The sequence below is a fragment of the Kwoniella bestiolae genome, chromosome 7, assembly GCF_000512585.2.
Source record: "Kwoniella bestiolae CBS 10118 chromosome 7, complete sequence".
In the NCBI taxonomy this organism is placed as follows: Eukaryota; Fungi; Basidiomycota; class Tremellomycetes; order Tremellales; family Cryptococcaceae; genus Kwoniella; species Kwoniella bestiolae.
In genome coordinates, this window is record NC_089247.1 from 679,290 (window position 1) to 706,021 (window position 26,732).

Below are 26,732 nucleotides of genomic sequence, written 5' to 3' on the forward strand. Positions count from 1 at the left end.
TATTCTTGATATAACTGAGTATGATTAGATTGATAATACAGTAACAGGACTATTCCAGATAACATGGGTTTTGATAACGTCAATTTATCAAGCAACGTGGGGGGAATTCCAGATTTCAATCAATGACGAATATCTTATACATGCAGAAAAAATGTTGGATTTGATGGATTATAAAGATATCTCGTTGTGGTCTCGTCTCTTCTTCATCTTTTTGATCGCTTCTAGCACGCAATTACTTGGCACTCACTTTCACTACAGCCAAAGAAACAGAAAAGAAAATACAAAAGGTATCAATACTCGTACTCGCCACCTCTTCTTTCCGACACTACAGCTAAAACAATAACTCAACAAAATGGCAAACTCTCCTCACGGTGGTATTTTGAAGGACCTCGTCGCTAGGGACGCTCCTCGACACTCCGAGTTGCAGGAGGAAGCGAGGAATTTGGGTGATATCTTCTTGACTGAGGTGAGTCGACCTGTCATACATGAATGGTTGAAGTAAAGAAGAGGAGCGATCACAGTAAACACCTGACGGCGAGGCTGGACCCAAACACAAACACAATATGATAATGGTGTCGATGCTGATGGGTACCGTTCATATGCTGTAGAGACAATTATGTGATCTCGAATTAATCTTGAACGGTGGTTTCTCCCCACTCGAGGGCTTCATGACTGAAAAGGACTATATCTCGTGAGTCCGCTATACCTACCCATCATCATTCTTCTTCTCAGAGCTGTTATTGATATATTCTGTCATGCGACTAGCGTCCGAGATACCCTCCGACTCGAACCTGTCCACGGTCAACGACAAGGTACCCTCTTCCCCATGCCCATCACTCTCGATGTCTCCAAGGAGGATATCGCCAAGTTGGGTCTCAAGGAAGGTGCCAGAGTCGCGTTGAGGGATCCTAGAGATGATGCTGCTTTGGCTATCTTGACTGGTGAGTGATTGTTTTATCTACTATATAAATACAATACTGCAATTCAGACATCGGTGTTATATTGTATTATCCAGGCAGCAAGGTTGTAATGACCTGAATCTGGAAAGGACCTTGATGCTGATATACGTACTTGCTCACAGTCTCCGACATCTACACTCCCGACAAGCACCTCGAAGCCGAGAACGTGATGGGTGCGGACGACCTCGCTCATCCCGCCGTAGCATACTTGCACAACTCCGTCAAGGAATTCTACGTCGGTGGACGGGTAGAAGCCATAGCTGCCCCAACGCACTACGATTACGTCCCTCTCCGATTCACCCCCTCAGAGCTCAGAGCGCACTTCCACAAACTCGCCTGGAGAAAGGTCGTCGCTTTCCAAACTAGAAACCCCATGCACAGAGCCCACAGAGAATTGACCGTCCGAGCTGCCAGACAACGACGAGCCAACGTCCTCATCCACCCTGTTGTTGGTCTCACCAAACCTGGAGATGTCGACCATTACACTCGAGTACGAGCCTACCAGGCGCTCATGCCCTCTTATCCTGAGGGTATGGCGCACTTGGCTTTGTTGCCTTTGGCCATGAGGATGGCTGGACCTAGAGAGGCCGTTTGGCACGCTATTATCAGGAAGAACTTTGGTGCTACCCACTTTGTGAGTGACCTCTCATCATCTTTCATCTCTTGATGGCACATTCTAGCAACTGTACGCTTTTGCGCTGCATCATGGGAATGTATCCATGATGGTTAGAGAAGACCGTGGCTGATTGTTCATCTCCATTATGTAGATCGTCGGAAGAGACCACGCCGGACCCGGTAAGAACTCCCAGGGTAAAGACTTCTACGGTCCATACGATGCTCAAGAACTCGTCACTCAATTCAAGGATGAACTCTCCATCGAAATGGTTCCTTTCCAAGCTATGACCTACCTCCCCGGTACCGACGAATATCAACCAGTCGACGAAGTACCCAAGGGAACTGTCACAGCCGATATCTCAGGTACCGAACTTCGAAAGAGACTTAGGACTGGTGCCTCTATCCCCGATTGGTTCTCTTACACTGGCGTCGTGAAGGTCTTGAGAGACTCTTACCCTCCCCGACCAAAACAGGGATTCACCATCCTCATCAGTGGATTGCACAACTCCGGTAAAGATACTATCGCCAGAGCATTGCAGGTCACCCTTCAACAACAGGGCTCCAGATCTGTCTCCTTATTACTCGGAGAAGAATTACGAGGAGATTTAGATCCCAAGATCAACAGGGCTATCACCCCCGAACAGAAACACATCAACCTGCAGAGAATCGCTTTCGTCGCTTCGGAGTTGACCAAAGCCGGTGCTGCTGTTATCGCCGCTCCTGTCGCTCCCTACGAGAAGTCGAGACAAGCTATCAGGAAGATCGTGAACGGTAACTTCTTCTTGGTCCATGTAGCTACCCCCTTGGAATGGTGTGAGAAAGTAGATAGACGAGGATTATACAAGCGGGCTAGATCGGGTGAACTTAAGAACTTGACTGGTGTGGATGATGTTTACGAGGCTCCTACCGATGCGGACTTGGTTTGTGATTTGAGGAATGACACGGTTCCTGAGATTGTACATTGTGAGTTATACCCTCTTCTACTTTACATTAGCATGGGGTATGGATTGCTAATCCGGTGCTTTGTGATACAGCCATCATCATGTTGCTCGAGGGTGAGAACCTCATTTAGACGGGACGGAAATATCTTAGGATCAGGGTGGGTTTATAGGTCGGAGTGGTAGGAGGGACCGGAACGGTGGTTTGCACCTTTGTTACTGTATTTTGCTTTTAGATAGGATCTCTCATACCATACATGCATCATGCACATCATGCTGAAAATGACTGTTAAATGACTCTGTCGGCCTGAACGTTGTCATAGCTCCTGCAGCATAATACATGATTGTCCCTTTCGCTACTATCCCTTTGCAGGTGGACGGCATTGGCAAGCTACCAATCAATCAATCCAGGCCCTCAACGCCGCAGGAGATCAAATTGCACCATCGGTATCGCCATGCACGAGGCCATGCATTAACGTAAAGCCGAACCGACCATTCCAGCAGTATCATCATTCCTCCCGGATGTACCGACACCATCCAAACCTCCTAGCTATTATCTTACTCCTTGATCCCAATATTGCTATTGCGGAACTATCCACTTGACCTGGGTGTATGTCGATTAAAACGGTAATTCCGCCTCTAGGATTGGTCTGCCACCTTGCTCGGAAAGAATCGGACTGTGGGATGTCTCAAAGGGGATCAAAAGGATGAAATGGATTTTCGAATTATCGTCGGTCCATCGGTTTACCTCACATCGCATTAAGGGTAAATATCTCTGTTGAATGGTGATATTGCTGGTCAACCGAGCAACGCCGATTCTTCCGATAGGCAGTTAAGTGCGATTCGAAAATAACGTGGATCCGTTCGAAATCTGGAGACCCGCCCAAGGGGGAATATACCGGATTAGACCGGTTTAGCGATCGATTTATGACGCTGCTGATAGGTGATTTCGAATATTGTGGGATGTGGGATGTCGTTTCCTCATGACGGACGGAACAACATTGAGATGAACACAGAAGATGATAGGTATATAAGAGAGAGTGTTGAGAGGGTGGTTCGCTCTTCTTCCCATGCATTCATATCATATCTCATCATCCACTTTTCACTGGATATAATCTAATAGAGGTGAGTGAGCAGTGTCTTTGTTTCCGGTTAGGGTGTATCCGGTATAGTTTCACTTTTGAGCAGTGTATACACACACAATCTCGTGACGTCCACTGGCTAAGTCAGTCGTGCGACATGATTTATATACTAGCCAGCCTTTCACTTCCTGTCTACCTGCCTACTCATTCCCACTCCATATATCTCATCTCATCAGCTAACCTACGAATATCTCAGTTCAACCACATTGCAACTACCATTTCCACATCTATATCCCTTACTCAATAACCCCTCACAATGGTTCACGGAAGACACGGACACGACGAGCTCGAAGGAAATCAGTTCCTTGGTAAAGAGTTGAAGTACTTTTCACAAGCTGGTTTCGACTTGGACAGGATCCACATCAAGGTGAGTGAATCTCGTCATTCAACCAGTCACTCATCTCGTCCTGGTGATGCCCAAGGCCAATGCGACGTTTCATTCTTCCAGAGAAACGCCCCTATCGCTTCCCTCTACGAAGATGCCATTCTCAACGAAGGTGCCGTCATCTCCTCGAGCGGTGCTTTGATCAACTTCTCTGGTAAGAAGACTGGTAGATCTCCCAAGGACAAACGTATCGTTTACGAGGAGACTAGTAAGGATGATGTATGGTGGGGTCCTGTGAACATTAAGATGGAGTGAGTCTACCTCCAGCAACTCTTACAACCCTCAAGCACAGAAGACTGATTAAGAGCGACTTGACTTTAGCGAACACACTTTCGAGATCAACCGAGAAAGAGCCATTGATTACCTCAACACCAGAGAGAACGTCTACGTCTTCGATGGATTTGCCGGTTGGGACCCCAAATACCGAATCAAAGTTCGAGTCATCGCTTCCAGAGCATACCACGCCCTGTTCATGCACAACATGTTGATCCGACCTACCGCCCAGGAATTAGAAAACTTTGGTGAACCAGATTTCATAATTTACAATGCCGGTCAATTCCCCGCCAACAGATTCACAACCGGTATGACCTCCACCACCTCCGTGGAAGTCAACTTCAAGCGAATGGAGATGGTCATCTTGGGTACTGAGTACGCTGGTGAGATGAAGAAAGGTATCTTCTCGGTGATGCATTACCTTCAGCCAGTCAAATTTGGCCAACTCTCCCTCCACTCCTCTGCCAATCAAGCTAAAGGCGATAACGGCGATGTCACCCTCTTCTTCGGTCTTTCCGGTACTGGTAAAACCACCCTTTCTGCTGATCCCAACCGTCTCTTGATCGGTGATGATGAACACGTATGGTCCGATACCGGTGTGTTCAACATTGAAGGTGGTTGTTACGCTAAGACCATCAACCTTTCTGCTGAGAAGGTGAGTGAACCATTCTTCCTTTCCGAGCTGCCTGTATGTGTGTTGACAGATCTTGTCTCCGTAGGAACCTGAAATCTTCAACGCCATCAAATTCGGTTCTATCCTTGAGAACGTAGTCTACAACCCTGCCGACCGAGTGCCAGACTACGACGATGTCTCCATTACCGAGAACACCCGATGTGCCTACCCTATTGAATACATCCCCAACGCCAAGATCCCATGTATCGCCGACCGACAACCCTCCAACATCATCATGTTGACCTGTGATGCTTTCGGTGTATTACCCCCCGTATCTCGATTGACACCCGAACAGGCTCAATACCACTTCGTCGCCGGCTACACCTCCAAGACACCCGGTACCGAGGATGGTATCGTCGAGCCCTCACCAACCTTCTCAACATGTTACGGACAACCATTCATCATCTTGCATCCTGGACGATACGCCAAGATGTTGGCTGAGCGAATGGAGAAGAACAAGGTGGACTGCTGGTTGATCAACACTGGTTGGACAGGTGGAAAATTCGGTACCGGTAAACGATGTCCCCTGAAATACACCCGGGCGATCGTTGATGCCATCCACAATGGTTCATTGGCCAAGGCAGAATTCGAAACCTTCCCTGTATTCAACCTTTCCATCCCCAAGGCTGTCGAAGGTGTTCCCAGCGAGATCCTCGATCCCGCCAAGGTATGGCCATCCAAGGAGGCCTTCAACGCTGAGGTCCAGAAACTCGGTGGAATGTTCCAAAAGGCTTTCTCGAAATACGAGGATGCCATTACCGCGGATGTCAAGGCTGCTGGACCAATTCTCTAGGCTTGGTTTCGCTCGATATGCTTGATACCATTGTAACATTATTCCTGTCCTGTTATTTTCTATATTTTGGACTCTTTGTAGCTTGACTCTTGATTGTCATCCGACTAGTAGCATGTATTCATCTGCGCATTGTTACGTTCTCATGTTCGTTTTGAGTGTCTCGGGTTACTGCAGCGGTCGATCAAGAGCTCAATTATCTTCGTGTACTGTCCAGGCACTACTGCCACATGGTCTAACATCACCCACCTGTTAGCTGGTCTGTGCCCATTCGCTATGCCCAGCTTGTGTACATAGGCATCATTTTGTGTGTAAATGGGTAGTCCGTGTAACACATCGCATCGCCATCGCTTTGAGCACCGAGCTGTGTACCAGTTTCAAAATAAGTCCAGGCTTTCCTTCGATCTGGGACGGAATATGCAAACAAACAAGTATGCGAAAAATCCAAAAGATGGGAATCAACGGGTGGGATGTCTTCACCTCGGTCAGGAAGGAAAGGAGTCAGACTGATCGATGATGATGTGCGTGGGATAATATCAAGTGTACCGTATACTGTTAGCTCCCTTCCAATCGTGTATCCGAAACGAAACATCTTCACAAACCATCAAATCAAGGGGATGGGTCCCACTGTCAAAACAAACTTTAAATTCGGATCTCCCTCCTTGTCAGATGTTGGATGTTGAGTGATAGTCGATCAGTGCGGGATGGGATGCCCATGGGTCCAAGGGCTTGAGATTATACTCGTCTTACTTCGGAGGAAGATTTACTTCAGTTGACAAGAACAAGTCATTTGTTCGACAACAGATTGGATATCAAAATCAGATAATATCAAGCTCACAGCGCCGTCTTGAAAATATCAAGCTCCCAATCTGAGTGTATTATATTGGAAAATATAGCGATTAGCTTGGGGATTGATTTAGAGACTATCCGACCGGGACTCGCACCGCTTAAATCCAAGATATCTCGATGTCATAAGGAACAGTGAAGTGGACGATGAACATATTGGTGAGTACCAGGCTTCACATCTGCAACGTAGATTCCATGATGCTCTTGTATACGGATAGGAGCAGAACGCTGAGATTGATATCCGTATGTATGATAGATCGACGACGCATCGCCCCAGATCAGGTATTTCAAGGGGGATTCTTTGGCTGTAGGATGGATAACTGAACATACACCAAGTAAGTTATCTTCTCTCTTCTCATACCTTGACAGGTCTTCTGGCAGGCGGTCGCAGTTACTGACATGTCATGTATCATATGCAGGATCAAAATATCCAGATACGTTTACGAACAGGTATAGCGAATCGACCTTCCATGGGACCTTTGGAGAGGCAAGTTCCCTCTATTCCATCTGCATTCACGTACGGAATATGATCTCATTTGTGATGCGGAATAGGGCGATTATATGAAATACAGATTCAATGGAACGGGTATAACGGTGTATGGAGCGAAGAGACCTAATCATGGTGTTTATGGAGGTGAGTGTTCGTGGTTGTCCGTCGTTTCAGCTTCCTTGGATTCGTAGCTTAGCTGATATTCGTGGTTGGCTATTAGTCAAGATCGACAATAATCCCGAGGAGAGATATGATGGTAAAGGGAAGAATGAATTTCAGGCTGTGTTGTATCAGAAGATGGGATTAGATGAAGGGGTCGAGCATTCCATTGTGAGTGCATATCTCTCGTATGGGGCTGCTCAGACTGCGTCTTAAGCAGAACATAAAGCTTGAGATGGAAGCTGATTTGTAGTGATTGAACTTATCTTAGACAATGACGAACTACCCTTCAGCAACGCAGAATGCAACAGAGGACTTATGGTTTGATATCGATCATATCATTATTACTCATAATATGTGAGTTTGATCTCGTTTATCAAGGCATAGCCAAGTAGAACCGTCGTAGTGATCGTGCACATGCTGATACGTTCACTCGTACAGCCCATCAACCATGTACACTACCTATATCGACGACTCCTCCCCTTCGGTCTCATACGATCCAAGTTGGGTATCATACGGATATGGTACAGGGGGTTACTACAATCTGACAGATCATATGAGTCCCACCGCCGGCTCGAGTATGCAGCTCAAGTGAGTCCATTGTCCTTTTCATCCATCTATTCGAAGTTGCTTAATGCTAATTGCATGTGCAGGTTCAACGGGTCTTCCATACAGCTCTACGGAGGGGTGAATAATGCTCATGGCGATTTTACTATAAGGTGAGCTAGGCTGTCTAACGTACTCTCATATCATACCATTTTATAAGTTGAGGACTGACCGCTATCTCGTCTGACATCGGTATACAGCTTGGATGGTGGAGAGCAGGAAGTGTACAATGCGAACAATTGGCAATTGGTGTATCAAGTACCCAGTAAGTCACTTATCTGTTTCTGCCGTTGGTCCTCGGTGATCGATTACTGCATTGTTATAGACTGATGATCTTGATAATTGGCGAAGTGTACACCGCCTCAGGTCTGACAGAAGGAGAACATACAATAACAATGACCAACCAGGGTGCATCTCCCCAGAACGTCGTCGGCTTCGATTTCGCCATCGTCAATTCCAGTATCAAACCGCCTGAAACAGACGCCGGTAATCCATCAAGCACGAGCGATACTTCTCAGACCAGCTCTACATCCTCACCAGGAGCTGGTGCATCCACCTCGGGACAGTCGACTCCAAGCCTGAATATCGGAGCTTTAGCAGGTGGAATATCAGCTGGAGTGGTCGGTCTCGCTCTGATCATCGTTCTGGCGATTTGGTTCTTCAAGAGAAGGAGAAAGGATAAAGATGAGACTCATTACTATTCAGAGGGGTATAGACCCGGTGAACCCTCCACTGGAAGATTAGATCTGGTCAGTGATAGCGATGTTCGATCCCCTTCGACGCAGCATACCCAGCGGAATCCAGATTGGGTGTCAAGCAATGGTAGCAATTCGATCAACGCTTTGAGTCTGAGAGATAGGAAGGGAGGGTATATCCCGCAACCTAACTCGTACTCTACTTCCAGTGGATCACCAGTATCTCCTGGAGCTGATATGAGAGAGTTGAATCAATACCATCATCCATTCTTACAGAACATGCATTCGCAACTTCAAGCTCAACAACCCACCCATGGTCATGGGATCTCACCCAATTCCGCCTCGATTTCATTATCCAATTCATCATCTCACCAATCATCAGCAAATGCCACCGACCCGACTTTCCAGTATTTTACACGGAACCATTCGAGAAACAACACTTCGTCGTCATCACCTCTCACCAGCTCACCTTTACCTACCGGTACAGGCTCACCTTCGAATCAGTATCATTCGCCCGTATCCGCTGAATCAGCCTCACATCAATATCACTCGCCAAACTCCAGTCGGACTCTACCTAGAACATTCGGTGAATCCCCCGTCTCGGTATCACACGAAAATGGATTACACAGAAACAATACCACTGGTACGACATCGGCCCATTCACACCAGACCAGTCATTCGGCGAGGATAAGAGACGCGTATAATAATCCTTTGCCATACACTGCGGCTCATGCTGGTCCCACGCCGCCTTATTCGCAGAGTGCACTTGGCACTGACGTTTCACCTGTAGATAGAATGGATGATGGGGAAGTCGATGAGGGTGGGCAGGGAGGGAAGGGGAAGGAGAGACAGAGAGATGGGTTTGCATGGGGATGAGAGGATAGTCGGAGGAGATATTCAGAAAGGATTGATAAAACACACATACATACTGCATAAAAATAGGTGATAGGATGGACCATCTTGGTGCATTGAGGACTATGTTGTGTTGAAAAAGATACATCGATTGATCAAAGTGGGAACTAAGTATGTGTATGGCTTAGATGTGTGTATAAAATAGAGATCGTGTGAACACCGTCATAATGGTAGTGACGCCGAAAACGATCCCACACCCGCACCAACCCTCTGGCTTAAGGGTAGTTCATCGTTTCTCCGTCCCCTTGCGATCCACTAGCTCAGCATAAATGTCGTCCAAAGTGGGGAAGATCATGGTGTATTCAACATGGATCTACTGAAGTTACACTAACGTTTCACGGAGACCGACGCCCCGGAATCTTGGCACATCAGCATGGATACGCCCTTCTCATCTACAAATCGATTTATGGGAGGGTTCGTTGCCAGAATTCAGAATCTCAGGATGGTAGGTGATAACTAGAATCGTTTGTTACTCACTGCATTACTGGATTCTTGATTGATGATCATCTTTCGCTCTTGATCCCTATCCAGATTTTACTTGACCGAAATTTTTAACAATATCCAGACTCCAGCACAAACAATATGGAAATTACGGTGGGTACTACTTGATTGTATTTAGGTGAATTGAGGTTCGCAGAAAGGCTGAGATATGGAATGTGATAGCTGGATGATAGCTCGCCGCTGTTCAAATATCGTGGGACGTGGGTCAGACAACATGATCAAGGTGCGTGATGTTCATTCATTCATCTCAACTGCCGTTTGTTGTGATGCCTTCCGAGTGCGTGAGGAAACATATACTGAGTGTGTTTTATAGATCCTCAGATTAACCAATACTTCGAGAGAACCTTTTACTCGACCAACAACGCAGTGAGTCGCACGTCATCTGTGGCAAAAGTTTGGTTTGGCAGGCAGGGGGAGAGACTAATAGTTGAGTTGCGCAATGACAGGACGATTCGGTATCCCTCACCTTCAATGGTACAGGTATAACTGTCTACGGGGCTAAGAAGAGCAACCATGGGATGTACACTGTCCAACTGGATGGGAGGAACATGGGGACCTCGGATGGGTACTCGGCTAGTCCGGCGTACCAGCAGGAACTGTATGGCGTCGATGATTTATCACCAGATCAAGAACATACATTGGTGAGTCGAGTCCGATCCAAGAACAAACGCTCTAGAGGAATGTTACTGACTATGTGTTGAATGGCACAAGGTCTTCACCAACGCTCCTTTGGGAGTAGGCAATAACCTCACGAGAAATTCCTTCGAGATTGATTCCGCGGTGATACGAACCGCTACGACGGGTACGGTATACACCTCCGTTATTGACGATACCTCGTCTATCATCACTTATACGGGGGGTAATTGGGTGAGGGGTACCCCAAGTAATGATTATCATGGTACCACCCGGATGGTCAGTAAAGATTCAGAGGATTACATGCAGTTCAGGTGAGTACATTTCCAGCTTACCTCTTAGTTTCCAATCACGAAATTTCACCTACTGCAGATGCTGATGAGTACGGGTTCTTGGGGTAGATTCAGCGGAAGTAGTGTTCAGCTTTATGGGGCGGTCAACTGGGATCATGGAAATCATTCAGTCATGTGAGTGAGATATTCCTCATACTTCATGTGCAATTCTGAGGAACCGGGACTTGTTATACCATAGTGTTGATGGCGTCCAGTCACCTAACAATGTCTTCAATGGTTCATTCTACGGACTGAAGCCCAAAGCGACCCGTAGGTATTCTCCTTTCAGTTCGATACCATCGGTTGAGGCCATTGCCAGCTAGCTGATACGCCTGCTTTTGATCGCAATCAGTCTTCATGATCAATAATCTCCCTGAAGGTCAACACGATATCATCGTCACCAATTTGGGTCAAGGTGCCAAAGGGAATTACTACGATTTCGACTACGCAGTCATCAATTCGACCCTCCCACCATCTTCTGCTGTAGCTTCAAGCGATGTCTCACCCGTTGCAAGCACGACTATCAACTCGCCCAACTCCGAGGATACATCCTCTTCCTCATCATCCGCCGAAGGTGCTGACCAGTCCGGCAATGGTCAATCAGCATCTGAAGCGTCCAATCATGTTGGGATAATCGCAGGAGCGGCGGTAGGAGCAATTGTAGGAGTCGCCCTGATTATGGTAGTGGCATGGTATCTCGTTAAGCGTAAACGGAATGACCGAGGTGATAAATACACAAGCAAGAAAGATCGGAAGCTCAACTTGACAGGAGAAGAAATCAAGCCATACTCAAGTGGCGACCACACACCTGAATACTCTACGTACGATAATCCGCTACCTGCCGGCTCAGGTACATACTCATCCAACTCTCAGAGAGGATCAATCTCAGCACGGGAGAATGATAATAGCTCCGTTCCATTCCTGACAGTCATCCCATCTCCACCGGGATCTCAGGCAACTTCATACCCTGCTTCCTCGGTCAATCGATCCAATACCATGCACAGTACCAATGCCCCGCCATCAACTTCAATGTCACACAACACTTTCGGTGTTCCAATCCCACGAGAACCACGATCTGGAACCGCTGCACCTCATCCTATCGAGGAAGAGGCCTCTCACTCTCAACATATTATTACCGGTGCGTCGAACGAGAAGATGAGGACACCTTTGCCAGGTCGGTATCAGGTGGAAGGTAGAGAACAAGATATGGGACCTTATCATCCTTCCGAAGATGAGGATCAGGCGGTTGGGACATTACCTCCGGATTATAGACAGGCTACACAGCCTCTTTCGCCTGGTGATCGAGAGCAGAGCAGAAGATAGATGGATCCTGGACTCTTTGTGTGTACATCGCGGTGTGAAATTTTGAGCATTCTTCTCTTCAATTGCAGGATACGTCAAACAGGAATCGGGTTTCCTTTCACTATACGCAGGCGTATTTTACTTCGCATATAATGTCTGTTGGTATGTGGTGCAAGTCTCGCTCAAGACCATTAGCTCGGATAGCGGACCTAGGGCCAACATCACCCGGTGCTGATCGCGTATTTAGACCGGAGGCGAACTATCATGCTCGAGCTGAATGAAGTGCAGAGGGCTTGATTGAGTAAGGCTAATTCCACCTTACGACCTCCATCTGATCCGAAGCGAGAAGTGACCTACTAGATCAGCTTGACAGGTACAGGTACATTAAGAACACCAGAGACCAGAGACTAGAGGCGTCATTTAGCATTCAGCTGCCTGCTAGATCTGACCTGACCCTGAGAAGAGGATAACCGATCGAAACTCAATTTGTTATTGGGAATCATTCATCCTTAGGAGGGGGGTGATGGTTCTGTAAGTTTCGGGATGGTCGCCAGCGGTTCGGGATCGAATTCAGAATATGGACACGAGATCATGAGCCAAAGCAGAACTCAAAAGGTTTCGACGGTTTCATCCTCCAGCGCAGATGCAACGCGACGGAACCTAGGGCATTGGCAGAGCCAGATGCGAGGGTTTGGTAACGTACCGTATCGGCTGTACGGCCATTGACGAGCAGAACATATTGCTGGGTCAGTCACCCGCGCAGTCAAGAATCGGTCGGAACCATCAACCTGACCTGGTCCCTAATCACATTATGTTTCACTTTATTACTTTTGTTTTCGTCCTATCGATCTCGTAATCGTGTCTACTTCCCTGAGTCTCAGAATGCGAAGTACAGTACTCTCTACTGTACTCTGACTGCACAGCTTACAAAGCAACTCACCTCGAGCCCTGATATACTGCGAGGCATAACCTTTCGTAATCGGGTACAGATGTTGGTTCTTCCATAGATCTTTACGGCCACGGGGATTCTCATTACAGCATCCCATAAGGAGACGTGAGATGTGATGATGTGGCGTCCTCTGAGTTACAGGATGGCCAGTGGCCGCACCCTTTCAGCTGGATCGAGCCCTTGAGTTTAGTTTAGCTGCGAGGTGACTCAAAGTGCTAACTAGATCTTCCTCGAGAAGACGTATCTCGTTGTAGCACTGATGCAATTCACGGGTATGCTAAGATCTAAGACTCTGCAATCGCAAGGTCTAGTATCCGCTGATCATATTGCTCAACCATGTGATTCTTCGACATGATCAAGCGCGGGCAGATGTATACATCAGTCATACACCGTTCCGAGCCCAACATGCAACGTACGTACGTGCTCTTCGGAATGACTCATAGATAGGGGTATATGGCGATTTCCTTGAAAATGTGACAACGTTTCAGAATACTGTTCCGAAATGAACCACGTACTTCGTTCTGATGCAATAGAATGCAATGCAGACAAGGATGGTTTTTTCCTTCGGCGAGTGTGTATGAAGGGGGATGACTTTTTACCTTTTAGCTTTTCCCATGATGATCTAAGAAAGGGTTCGAAGGCACTGCATCATGCAAGTTCGATCAGGGACACCACTGTACCTCAGGGGAGAACGGTGTTCTAGACCGAAGGGAAAGTCACAAGTGAACCAATTCATAAGTTAATCCCTATAAGCGTTCTACCGTCGCTTCGACCTCCGACTTTTTCTTCTTGTTCGTCGCTTGCTTATTTGTTGACCGCGGTTGTCAAACCATATGGTTTGTTTGCATAGGGATCTTGACTCATGTCCGTACAGGACATTGGAACCCTCATTTTTATCCTAACATGTAACGTAGCCTTACCAGTTTTTCGTCTCAACCTTATTCTCTCGCTGTTGACCCCGGTAAAGGGTCCGTGACTAACGGAAATGAACATGACATGGAAAACCGGACTGTGCTCTGACCTGACCTGAACGTCATGTCATGTATTTCATCGCTGCTACCACACTCGTCGCCTTCCCCGTAGTCAAAACATCTTTTGTATCCGAAATCTGCGGATACCTCGAACGATACTTTGGTATCACGCGTTCCTTTGAACAAATCAATCACCTGCCATCTCATCGTTCTACGCCACCCAGACTAATGGTAACCCCGTCTTCGTATTGTTGTTCTGTTTTAGTCCCGTATCATTCGACTCAACAAAGAACAGTCCGTCTTTTCCAATCTAGGGTCGATCAACAACAGACAAAAGGGGTTGGTGTTCGGAAATTACACCGTAATCGGTCGTTATGTGACAACAGGCAGTTTCTGTTACTGCCGGACAGCTGTACAGTACACCTTTGAGGTTAATCACTTCCCGAGGTCCGAATCAGTCTGCCTTGAGCCCTTCTATGTCCGAACGATGGAAAAGGGATGTTGTAATTCTTATTGATTGATCCCTTCGTCTACACTTTTCACTTTGAGGTTGATCTGATGATATTTCGCATCTCAGATGGCAAGATAGATTCTTTTGTCCCAACGCAGACCCTGAATCTAGCGTTATTTAAGGATAGGTGTGACAGTTTCCCTTTGGTGGGATAACCCCGGCGTTCACCTGGCATGCCGTGATCCTCTCGTCGCTCTTTGCTGCCCATGTACCTGTGTATAGAGTACTGTAGGGAAATTAAGCGCTAATGCAGGTCTTCGGGTGTATTTCTAATTCATCGGTCGTCGGGATCCTGTTGATATTATGGTATTACTCAATAGCCTTTTGTCGTCATTTTGAAGCCGTAATATCAGAACAAAAGTCCATCTGCAGCTTCATAGTCTCCTAAAGCCCGCAACCTAACGGCACTGTCATGACCATCTTGTCCTTCCATGCTTCCGAAAGTTAGAGAAAACAATGTAAAGAAGAACGAAAAATTACTGTAATTAAGATCCACCATCCATCTCGTTGTTCTTCGGCGCCTTTAAACTTATCTCTCTCACCTGACTTTCTCCTACAAATCTCCTGGTGTCGTAGCAAATAAAAGGAAAACTTTTCTTCCTATCAATTATCGAACGATACGGTATATCCACCTGTCCCCCTTACATACAAATAACACTAGTCCAACATCGACTTAATCACCCCGCGATTGTATTTCCGGTCATAACCAGCTTTGATCACATCACCCACGAGAAATTCGCACGTTGAACTACAGCCGTACAGATCGGTGTCACTCTAGTCTCTCTGTTCATTTTCGCATTTTGGAAGATAATCTGATTCGTTTCTCCTCGGTCACGCCACACCACATCGCACGCTACGCTACGATCAGAGAAATCAAAGGGATACCTTTCGAACTCGAGCTTAGTCCAGTCCACCACTCTCTCGCCCGACCAATCGACCGAAGGAGGAACAAACACCCGAAACACCGTCTGTCAGTTACCACGTCGTCGCACTCTTTCATCCAAAGCCAAATTAACCTGTACATCAAGTGGTATCGGCGTGTTGTATTCACGCAGATCTCAACTCGAGGGAATAACACACGCTTGTCTACCTTTTCTGCTATAGGAACGAAGACGGCCCGAGAGCACCGACGACGCCACATAGATCCGTACCACATAGACATCAAAATTAATCCAAGCAAGCACGAGCCAAGTACACCCGATTGTTTCTTGGTTTTGATCGCTGGACGAGACGTTTCACATCCACTCTACTCCTCTCCTGACGCCAATCATCAGTCACAGACACGGAATAAGTCCCACGTTGGATCACCCGCTCGCTCACTCATCCCTTCCGACATCATCGTAAGATAGAAGCAGTGTGGAGAGTGGTCTGGATAACTGGCAGGGTTTGTCTCATCTCATGGAGAATAGGAAAGTTGGAATCGGCTGTTTCTGATTCTCAATTGTGAGACAATATAAATCAATTCAAAGGGATCCAGTGAATGAGTGAGCTAGAGTCAGCGCAAGTACCGCGGAGAAACATCAAGATCAAGATCAAATCATATTAGATTTGGTACAAGTTACGAGTTACAACGTTGAATGAATCAACATCCATCATCGATATCATCATATCAACTACAACAAACCGAACTAGATTGATTTTATCACACACGACTCAAGACCCATCTTTTCTGATCGTTCGACATTGACTGTCCTCCCCCTCCTCTCCCGATCATCCTTCCTCATTATAATCTTTCGGCATTAGAAGCAAACTATAACTGTAATTGGGATCCACTCCCTTTCCCCAATCACGACGATCCTCAACCGCTCTCAGACCCCGGCATTCCTCTAGGACTTCGCTGCCTACCTCCCCCACCCCACTCGGAATAGAGAAGAAATCTCCCCCACCGAATCGAATTAGAAAGTTGTGTGTGATGATTAGAAGTTGAGCAGAACCATACACGGTGAGTATCCTTCTTATCTATCCTATTCCGGTCATCATTCTCATTTCATCATTTGCCTATCCTCTCGCTTCGTCTGTCCTCGTATATACATCCTTTAATTCTATCCTACTATCCTACTAGCAGTACTCCCTGTGTGTATCCTCTCGGACCGGTACACACATCTGCACTGTCCACTTTTCCACTGTCCTCGCTCATCAATCATGTTTTTGTTTACGATGATATACGTATACTCCGGTAGATGTTACCATACAAATGCAATGCGCCCTGTGCTGATCCATCTCTTTTGACTCGACTTGTTCACTCCCTATACTATCCCTTTCAACATTACATTACACTATAATTCAAAACCTATATACAACACACAAATAATCTGTCTCTTAATCGCACACATACTCTACATCCGGTAGACTAGCCCCTACCTGCCCTGCCCTGCCCTTTCAACGGTACAGCTATCTACATTGCATAAACAATAAAGAGATCCCATTCTCCACAAGAAAACATTGGTTAACTCCGATCGGAACAAACGCCTTTGAACCAACCAACTTGTTCATCCTCCCAAGACCCCTCGTTCTTTCCTTCTCTTACCAATCTAATCCTCTTCCTCGTCAATCTCTAATTCGTCGCTTCATTCAGTTGAAGCATGAATCATCGCCCTCCATCTGACTATTATCGTTTATCTACTGAAGAGCGACGTCAATCACTTCTTGGCGGTGCCCATCCCAAATCAGATAACACAACTGGTACCGGAAATAATCCACATTCCAACCTAAGCCTCGCTCAGCCAGGACCAGGACCATCTTCATCAGCTTTCACCCCTCTCAACCCTCCCAAGAGGAGGATGGATCGGAAATCGCCTACACCAATGTCAGATCCTCGTGGTACAGCTTCTCCAGGTCAGGAGACCTCGACCATCAAAAGGGTTGGCGGAAAGGCCAACGTATCTTCAGCTTGTGGGCCTTGTAAAAGAGCGCATTTGGCTTGCGATGTCGCTAGACCATGTAAGAGATGTGTGAATATGGGTAAGGAGGACCAATGTGAGGATGTACCGGTGAGTGCCAACCCCTCATACGACTTTTTTCTTTTTTTTTCCCACTATATGATGATACATTTAGGGTGCAGAGCTGTACACTGATTACTTTTATTGATCGCAGCACAAGAAAAGGGGACGTCCAAAAGTACCCAAACCTGCACTTGGTGAGCCATATCATCGTGCTCGACCCCCACAACCGGACAATGGTAGTATTGGAAAGTGGAGAGGACCCTCTGCGTATGACGCACCATACATGTCTACCGTAGACGCACCTCCGCCGCCATTGGTTTCGATGGGTGGACGTAACTCACCACCTATACCTCGTCCTCTAGGCGTTGAAGGTGATCCAGCATTCTCGGCTCCTCCCCAACCCAACACCCCATTCACCATCTTCACCACTACCGAATTCAAGATACTGCGTGCTAGTCCGATGTCATACCATTTGATAGGGTACCATCCCAACGAGTTTGTCAACCTCAACCTCTTGGATTGGATACATCCTAACGATCGACATTTCGTTGAAAATGAACGGATACGACTCATCACTGTACCGTACGTGGAAAGCCAACTCAAGTCAATTGAGGTGACTCATACTGCCATGACTCAACGAACGGAGATAGAACTGTTATCACCCGCAGAGGGAATGAGAGAACCGTACCCCAATAAGAATGTTAGAGTGTTACATTCGGATGGTCGTTTCTCACCCTTCAATGTTAGACTTCATCTTGGTGGAGGGTTAGGCGCAAGTTTATGGCAACCGAATACCTTGGGGCGAATTTACTTAGTAATTTCTTTCTTACCGATACCTCAACCTAGAGATTTACCTCGTGAGGGACCTGCTTCTTCCAGTACGATTGTACAGCCTGTAAGAAGAACGTCTGGGATGGCCCCGCCGACACCCATAACACCGGTCCCAGGTCCACCGATGACAGCTGGCGGTCAAGGTCTACCCGGTTTCTCAGCGATCGCAGCTGCTGCCGACGCCCCTCCTACAAGATATGATCAACCCCCTCCTCCTCAAGCGTACTATCCTCCCCCTCCTCCTCAACAAGGTCCCTCAAGACAACCAATGACCGCTCAACCTGCCTATCCATACCCACGTTCGGGTCCTATGGTAATTCCTCCCCCCGGTGGTCCTGGGATTCCGCTTCCATACGGTCGAAGATCAGCATCACCAAATTCAACCTATCGTACCCCTCAAACCTCAACTTACCCTACAGGTCCACCCGAATACTCCCAGCAACAAGGTTACCATCCCCCAGCTCCCGATCAGTCACAGTCTTTCCGCCGTCCGAGCGATGAAGACCAATGGAGAAATGCCAATCCAGCTATGAGTAGTAATGGTGGTGGAAGTGGTAATCCTGCGATGTCCAACAGACCGGGTCAACCTCAATCTCAACCTCAAGGTCAAGGTGGTCTGCCCCAAGTTCAAGGTCAAGTACCGCCTGGAGGTATACCGAATGATGGTTCGAGGAGAGCGTGGGAGTTGTGATAACGGGTTGAATCAAATCAGCTCAATCGGTGGATCGGATCTTCGGACGTCAAGATGTATAATCAAATAATTACATGTGAATAGAGTGGATTTTTTCCTGGTTCCCGATACACTCCCATAATCAACACGACAATATACCCTTTTAATCGGATCATTTACCATCTGATTCTGTTCATAAGATATCTGGCATACTCATCATCGAGCCATCCTATCCCATCCCATTCGTTTCCGTTTCGTTTTGATTCTAATTGCCATTTGGTCATCCCCAATACGCTACATCCGCTTTCTATAGTATATCCCATTCTTATAGCGTTTTGTTTATAAGGTATACGATACCCTCTTCTGCTATTTTTACTTTTTGTTGAATTTCTATCTTCGTCCTCTCTGCAATTGGATGGGAGAAGGAAAAGGACAAGGAAAGGAATAGAAAGTATAGTTTTCATTCTGGTTCTTCGTCTTCCCACATGACTTTTTTTTTCTTTTTTCTTTTTTTTTGGATTTTTTCGTTGGAAATTAGTGATACAGACGACCCTTCTTGGATCAAGATCAATCAGACTCGGTAGGATATATGGTAGATATGGGCAGGAATTGTCAGGAAGGTGATGGATAGGTGGGAGAACGAAAGAAGTAAAGCTCGGTTGATGCTTTACTTGTTCTCCCATATTTTCTTGGAACTCTCACTGTACTGCGGGTCTCCCTATCCTACCTGCGATTATCAACGCTACGTCTATAGACGTCCGTAGATCCTTGATTTGAAATAGTCCCAGTCCCAAAGACATGGCATGTATCGTAGTTCCCAGATGCGAATTGCAGATGAACTCCGAGAGAGAGAGAATGAGCAATGCGGTAGTTGCCACTTTAAGGAATTGTATCAAGATTTGCCACTTGAAAACAACGAAGAGATCCGAGCGTTATGCTCACTCATCGCATTCGATCGATTGATTGATTGACGATTGATGTCTCTTATCTCTTTCTTCTCTTCACTCACATTTGCATATACCACCTAGACTATACTACAGCAATAATCAGCATGACCATCATATCATCCTCACTTCGCCTTGCCCCGCGTAGTCTCTCAATCACTTCCCGATCCCTCTCATCCTTCTCACCCTCCCTCGCAGCTGCAGCTTCCTCCTCATCCCCATCCTCGTCGCCCTCAACTACAAGATACGTAAGGAAGACACCAGTACCCATCAAACCTAAGCCCACAACAGCAAGGACCACATCGAAATTCACTCCTACACCCACCCCCACCCCTCCACCTGCTCCTCCAGCGAATTCAGAGATACATGATGATTTCCCTGATGATTCTCCTTTACCCGCTGAACCAATAATGGACGATTATTCGCATCTCACCCCTTCACCTTCATCTTCGTCTAGACCAACTGCTTCGGCCACACCCACACCGACAGCATCTCCTCCATTGACTAGTCTACCGGGAGAGGGATACCAGCCATTACCCTCCCCCAGTGGGACGGGGATAGAGGGAGAAGCGCCTGTTGGAGAAGGACAAGGACGGGATTGGTCCTCTTCTTTCTCTGGGTTGAGCGAGAGGCCGTTCCCTAAGGAGGTGGCGGATGAGCTTTTGAGGGAGTTGAAACCTGAAGATGTGGAGATCAAGCCCGGTTAGTTTATCTTTATACTATATATGTGAGATGCCGCTATCGTCAGATATGAGGGCTCTCGATGAGTTGGACGATCGCTGATATCCTACGACGAATACGTAGATGGCCTGCTGTACCTTCCTGAGATCAAATACCGTCGGACCCTCAACGCGGCTTTTGGTCCAGGTGGATGGGGACTTGCTCCAAGGGGAGAAACGAACGTTGGACCGAGGATAGTTAGTAGAGAGTGGGGATTGGTATGTCTAGGAAGGTGAGTCAAGACAATCCTGCCCTACTCATTTCTCTCTTCGTGTTTATCACACACCTGGTTCGACATGATACTCTTGATAGCGCATCATGACGATCGTACTTTGTTCTACCGGGGATCCAAATGCTAATGTGCCATGCTCTTCGCAGACTCGTCTCCATAGCAAGAGGTGAACAAGAATACTTTGACCCATCGGGTATACCAACTGCTACGGAAGCTTGTAAGAGTAATGCCCTGATGAGGTGCTGTAAGGATCTGGGAATTGCGAGTGAACTATGGTGAGTGTACACTGTCCCTGCTTTCGCTCATATCATATACGACCATGAACATATCAAGTCACCCCATAACGCCGTCGCTCCCGCTTCTATCGTCTCAGCATGCAAGACTATTCCTTGCTCAGAGCTTTGCTGATATTATACATTCACATGCTCAGGGACCCAGGATTCATTAGAGAGTTCAAAGCGAAACATTGTAAAGAAGTTTACGTGGAACATACAGCTACCAAGAAGAAGTGAGTTTTGCTATAATCGCAATATCATTATACAGCTTGCTCCTGCCTTCCTTATGGCATTTTAATCTGTCATTGCGCGGTCAATACTGACGAATCGCACTTTCGCGTCAATAGGAAGAAGCTGTGGAGAAAGACCAAAGGACCTAAATTTGAGTACCCATGGAGGGAGTAATGCTCAAGCTCACGGGTGATGCGAAACTGGATAAAGGCAATTTGGAGCTGTATTGTGTCTAAATGTATATTATACAAATACATATTTTTGTCGGTAATAGATGTGATATACAACATTATATGCTCTTCTCCTTGCACTACTACTCTGCGCGAACTACTGCACCCCATTGATCTAACCATTCTCTGCGAGAGGAATTGATCATCTTACAACGCAATTGATCGCGCATCTACCAGGCTTCCGATGTCGCGACCTGATTTAATCGGGTGTATAATGGATATCGTCCTTCCCACGACCCATTTCACATCCCCTTTACCTCCTGCTTCAGTTTCGTCAATTCCTTCTCCTGCGCTATCAGTCGTTCTCTATGATACCGTTACGATCCAAGAGGTCAGCTTTGCATTTCAACCAACGAAACACCGGATCAATCGAAGATAGTGTATTGACGATTCAACCGCAACATAAATAAGGACAACATGACCCACCTCCACCTGTCCATCTGATCCACAATCTTCCTCCTCGCCTCCGCAAGCCTATTATATTCCCCCTTTTCCATCTCCTGCGAAAATTCCAATGGCACGTCTGCCGACCCCAGCTCTCCCCCAGCTCCTCCTCCTATTGCCCCCGCAGCAAGGGACGGGGTCGGAGATTGGAATTCCGTATTTGCCCTTGATCCCAATACACTCTGCCTACCCCTATTCTTCTTTGATCTCTTGTTGTTTGTAGTCGATTCATGCTCGTCCCGCTGGGTTTTAGCTCGACGGTTGATCCTTGGTAATCCCGTTGGGGGGTTTTCGTTTAGGATATCTAAAAAGGTTTTGGAGGGATCGGAGAAAATGAGTTCGTCGTATTGCCATGAATGGACTGGGAGGGATAACATCGCTTGGGTGTTGGGGTCTATCACTATTTGGTCGGTTGGTTCTGTCTCCGTCTGAGTGGATTCCAACACTGCTGATGAGCTTTCTGCTCCGCCTTCACCCTGTTGCTGAGTCGATGATTCTCCAGGATTTGGTGTAGATCCCTCCTCAGCTTTCACCCCTTCATTGTCTTCCTTCTTATCTGTTGGATCCGTGCTTGGAGGAACAGGCGTAGTATCAGGTGTAGGTTCCTGTAAGACCTCCGGTGCAGCATCGGGAGCAGGAGTGTTAACCACAGAATTGGTAGCTGTTGGAGGCGCTGTAGTTGTCGATGGTCCTGCCAGGCCCTCGATGGGTAATCCCCAGTGATGTAGTTTGATAGGATGGTTCAGTGTCAGGGGTTTTTCGGAGGACTCGGGGATGAATTGAATACGGATTTGGACGACGAATTCTCCCCAGCCTGTTTCGGTCACTGCGAAGGGGGGTTTGTCGAATACTATGTAAATACACAGAGCGGTTAGCAGGAGCAAAGGTTAGGATGATAAGTACGATAGGAGATGATGAGACTGGTCAAAAGCTTAACGGAGAATGATTGGTTTTTAAAGATAAGCAGAGAGAGTGATCGGGAGTATTGAAAGACGGCAATGGACTGCTGCTCGAGTCGAACGAGAGTACAGAGATGAAGAGCCTAATAGCAGAATCCCAACTCACCTCGATTAGGTGTAGGGTACGTATCATGCAATTTGAACGTCACTTTCTTGATCAGATAGCTTAGATCATCTGCCCCTCCTGGTAGAGTATCTATATCATCTTTCTCTATCTCTCCTGAAGGTAATCTGTTGAGCGGGGGGGAAGTTGCAGAGGTGAGGAAGACGGTCCAACGGTGTGTATCTATATTCGGCGTTGGTAATTAGGGTATAGCCACCTCATGGAGACATCTTGGCTGCACTCACGTGTAGGTGGAGCCGTCAGCTTCTCTTCCTCCGTTAACAACCTCGCATGGGAACCATATATGATAGGTCGGTGGACTTGGATTCCCTAGAAATGAGTTGGGCGTATAAGCTAGTGTTTATTCCTGCTGTCGTGACGCAAAGGAGCAGGCGGGAAGCTTACTTTTATCCTCTCTGATCCCGACATGATGGCGGATGGATTGAGGTTGGATATGGAGGTGATCTTTCGATTGTCCAGGGTATCTTTGTTATGGACTCACTCGCTCAAAAGCAGAGATGGAACTGTCAAAACAACATTAATTGTCATGACCAAGTCTGGCTCGCGAATAGCTTTGATAAGATTGAATCCTATGTGTTGGGTACTATGCCACGTCATGACTTTGGGTGAAGGTGAGGATTCCTTTTGATGGGAAATGACGTTTTGCGTCTATTGCTATTTCGAGCTAAAACCGGTTAAATCGCACCGTAGTAGTGTTAGAGTGTACTCTAGATCCCTGAACGGTAGCCTCCTGCTACAGTGAGTGCCCGTATCGTCATGTTACTCTGTCTATATATATCAAATTCATCCACTACTCTTCCTCCTCATCTCTACATATAGATCACCATAATCACGACCAATAACACTCACTCATCATGTCTCAGGCAGGCGGTTACTTCAAGAGCGCTATCGCCATCCTATCTCACCTGGAGGAAGGGAAACCTCACTCGTCAATCACAGATTGGGTCGAAGTCTTATCTTCGGATAGGTACGACGAGTTGAGTCTGGATGGTATACCAGAGTTGGTGGAGAGTATCAATATCCAGGGATATCAAGGTACTACCGTGAGTGCTCAGTGCCCACCACCATTCCCACTGCTATATGCAGAGCGACTTCCTATGTATTTCTACTATCTTGTGGATCAAAGATAAGAGATCATCGATACTAACTATGCGAGTACCATACTCAGGAAGCAACAAGAGCCATCCGAAAGAAGTTGAAATACGGAAACGTCCATCGACAACTTCGAGCGCTCGTCATTCTCAGAGCTCTCACTGAAAATGCAGGCAAAGGGTTCCAGCTGGGATGGGCCAATTCGCAGTTGATGGAGAGATTGAGGGAAATGGCGAATGATGTGAGCTTTTATCATCTCATAACATTCACATGAAATGGTTGCTGATCACGAACGAATGAATTTTAGTCTCTGCTCGATCCAAAGGTGAAGAAAAGGTTGATACTGGTCTTCCACGCCTGGTCACTGCATTATAAGGTGAGTTGTTTGACCTTTGTCTGCTTGAGGACAAGTCAACTAATAGCACCTCTGGCAGGACGAACCTAGAATGCAGGAGGTTGCGAGACTCTATAGCAAGTACGGTGGAGCTGGACCAGGTGTCAAGAAGGTAAGTCTGGCTCTTCTTCGAACAAGGACTTTTCAGGTCAATGATCGGTTCTTTCGTCTCGTCTCGCTCGATGTACTCTGCAGAAGACATAGTATATTAGCTGACTATTCCGAACACTCGATCAGCCAACACCCATGGCCCCTTCCAAACAGACTTCCGTCTCCTCAACCACCTCCACCTCATCCGCCAACAGAGGCACGTTCGACGACGATCTCTTCTCTCACGACTGGGCGCCCTCCAAAGGTTCAAGAGGTCCCGACACCTACACCGACCTCGCCGCTGCCAAAGCCGATGCCGACGCCAGGAAACGAGAAAGGGAAAACAGGATCCTGATTGAGCAGCGAGAAGCCGAAGTTGAACGACGAGAAAGGGAACTGAAGAGGAAACAAGATATGGCTGCGTTGGAGGCTAGAAGACAGAAGGAAGCTGCTGAGGAAGCTGAGAGGCGAAGAAAGGCCAAGGAAGATGCTAAGAGGAAGGGACCGGCTCAACCTAAACGACCACCATTCGATTTCCAGAAGGAGAAACCGCAAATTATGGTGGCTATTGCTAATGCTATTCAATGTGCGAATAACCTAGTCAATTCTTGTAGAGTAAGTGCCTTTACCTTGTCATCTCCGGAGGCCCGCCGGAAGAAGAAAGGAATCATGTCAGATTAATGACACTGTCGGGAGGTGCAAGTTTGAGCAAACAGCTGATATACTTCGTGATTTATAGCACATCGATAGATCTGTCGAAAGTGTACTTGAGTCCCCCAAAGTTCAAGATAATTTGGATAAAGCGAAAGCTGCCAGAAGAAGTATCATCAGATACATCCAGCTCGTTACGGACGAAGAATTCGTTGGTACCCTTTTGGAAGCGAATGAGAAGATTGTGGAGGCTATCCAACTGTACGACAGGGTGAGCATGTTTCCATTATCACACAAGAAAGGACTCCTTTGTGTCTGCACATCTGCCTCAACATTCCATGATGTGCAACCCGACATGGTACTGACCTGTTTGCATGCTGTGTTATAGCTCTCCAAACCATCAGTCCTCGACTCAGACTCAGACGACGAAGCGAAAGAGACCGAAGCCCTCGCCAAGCGACTTGCCGCCCAAAAGCTCGAAGCTAATCGAACGGGCGAGATCGACCAATTGCAGTCCAGACAGAAGAAGGAATCTGCAAGAAGAGAATTGAGAAGACAACAATCTCAACAAGCTCAACCTAAACCTAAAGCTAGATCGGGTGTTCATGCCGATTTGGCGGATCTGGACTTCGGAAGTAGTATTGCTGCTAAGGATAGGGGGTTGCCTAGACCTATTAGACCGGATAGTGATGATGAATCTTATGGACAGGGGTGAGTGTGGTTCTGCCACTCAAGGACCTAGATCTGGATGCGAGGTTCAGTTGAAAGCGCGAGTCAAGAAGAATGATTGGTGGATATATACAGTGCGGATAACCTAAGAGTCCGATCGCTGACTCCCTCTTTTCCGTCGTAGCTCTCTGTCTGACTTCTCAGACTACGACTACAACTCGTCCGACGAAGAATGGCGAGCCTCCCACCAAAAATCCAGATCGAGAGGACCATCTAGACGACAATCCTTAGCTGCTGAGCCAAAGCAACAACAACGACAACCTCCCGCAAGGGACTACGAAGCGTTGGAGGATGATCTATTGGGCACGTCTGCTCCGGGAGGTAGGAAGGGGTTGTTGGATCCCAACGATCCGTTCGGAGATCCGTTTGCGGACGATAATGATACGCCCATCCAGGAGAATAGGAGGATGCAATGTGAGTGACTCGCCGACTTGCCAAGTGAGATGAGTGCGAAATGGTGGACATCGCTGATGAGCTCTGGGCACCGCAGGG

The 26,732-nt window shown here is 47.1% G+C and overlaps 8 protein-coding genes across 8 annotated transcripts; 7 read left to right on the plus strand and 1 right to left on the minus strand.

Moving 5' to 3' along the window:
* Positions 1–352: 352 nt before the first annotated feature.
* I302_108176 (sulfate adenylyltransferase) lies at positions 353–2,646 on the plus strand (the record flags this gene model as incomplete). The annotated part of the gene is made up of 6 exons (XM_019194054.1): positions 353–466; positions 609–691; positions 766–941; positions 1,082–1,593; positions 1,727–2,537; positions 2,609–2,646. The coding sequence occupies 6 exons, from the start codon at positions 353–355 to the stop codon at positions 2,644–2,646; spliced, it is 1,734 nt and encodes a 577-aa protein (XP_019044177.1).
* Positions 2,647–3,910: 1,264 nt separating this feature from the next.
* On the plus strand, positions 3,911–5,778 carry I302_108177 (phosphoenolpyruvate carboxykinase (ATP); the record flags this gene model as incomplete). Its single annotated transcript, XM_019194053.1, has 4 exons — positions 3,911–4,021; positions 4,103–4,290; positions 4,361–4,967; positions 5,032–5,778. 4 exons carry the CDS (start codon positions 3,911–3,913, stop codon positions 5,776–5,778), a joined length of 1,653 nt encoding a protein of 550 aa, XP_019044176.1.
* A 990-nt stretch (positions 5,779–6,768) lies between these two features.
* I302_108178 (uncharacterized protein) lies at positions 6,769–9,447 on the plus strand (the record flags this gene model as incomplete). Its single annotated transcript, XM_065870620.1, has 10 exons — positions 6,769–6,780; positions 6,878–6,956; positions 7,041–7,108; positions 7,174–7,255; positions 7,332–7,441; positions 7,542–7,627; positions 7,712–7,861; positions 7,924–7,989; positions 8,077–8,141; positions 8,228–9,447. 10 exons carry the CDS (start codon positions 6,769–6,771, stop codon positions 9,445–9,447), a joined length of 1,938 nt encoding a protein of 645 aa, XP_065726692.1.
* A 618-nt stretch (positions 9,448–10,065) lies between these two features.
* On the plus strand, positions 10,066–12,272 carry I302_108179 (uncharacterized protein; the record flags this gene model as incomplete). Its single annotated transcript, XM_019194051.1, has 8 exons — positions 10,066–10,077; positions 10,147–10,207; positions 10,298–10,350; positions 10,431–10,625; positions 10,696–10,931; positions 11,019–11,084; positions 11,149–11,219; positions 11,302–12,272. The coding sequence occupies 8 exons, from the start codon at positions 10,066–10,068 to the stop codon at positions 12,270–12,272; spliced, it is 1,665 nt and encodes a 554-aa protein (XP_019044174.1).
* Positions 12,273–17,264: 4,992 nt separating this feature from the next.
* I302_108180 (uncharacterized protein) lies at positions 17,265–19,146 on the plus strand (the record flags this gene model as incomplete). The annotated part of the gene is made up of 2 exons (XM_019194050.2): positions 17,265–17,672; positions 17,776–19,146. 2 exons carry the CDS (start codon positions 17,265–17,267, stop codon positions 19,144–19,146), a joined length of 1,779 nt encoding a protein of 592 aa, XP_019044173.2.
* Positions 19,147–20,176: 1,030 nt separating this feature from the next.
* Positions 20,177–21,701, plus strand: I302_108181 (uncharacterized protein; the record flags this gene model as incomplete). Its single annotated transcript, XM_019194049.1, has 5 exons — positions 20,177–20,771; positions 20,874–21,021; positions 21,168–21,296; positions 21,452–21,529; positions 21,644–21,701. 5 exons carry the CDS (start codon positions 20,177–20,179, stop codon positions 21,699–21,701), a joined length of 1,008 nt encoding a protein of 335 aa, XP_019044172.1.
* Positions 21,702–21,999: 298 nt separating this feature from the next.
* On the minus strand, positions 22,000–23,692 carry I302_108182 (uncharacterized protein; the record flags this gene model as incomplete). Its single annotated transcript, XM_019194048.1, has 5 exons — positions 22,000–22,063; positions 22,184–23,051; positions 23,267–23,446; positions 23,509–23,593; positions 23,669–23,692. The coding sequence occupies 5 exons, from the start codon at positions 23,690–23,692 to the stop codon at positions 22,000–22,002; spliced, it is 1,221 nt and encodes a 406-aa protein (XP_019044171.1).
* Positions 23,693–24,138: 446 nt separating this feature from the next.
* I302_108183 (uncharacterized protein) lies at positions 24,139–26,662 on the plus strand (the record flags this gene model as incomplete). The annotated part of the gene is made up of 8 exons (XM_019194047.1): positions 24,139–24,327; positions 24,453–24,617; positions 24,684–24,752; positions 24,811–24,882; positions 25,008–25,475; positions 25,600–25,782; positions 25,900–26,222; positions 26,365–26,662. The coding sequence occupies 8 exons, from the start codon at positions 24,139–24,141 to the stop codon at positions 26,660–26,662; spliced, it is 1,767 nt and encodes a 588-aa protein (XP_019044170.1).
* Between the last annotated feature and the right edge of the window lie 70 nt (positions 26,663–26,732).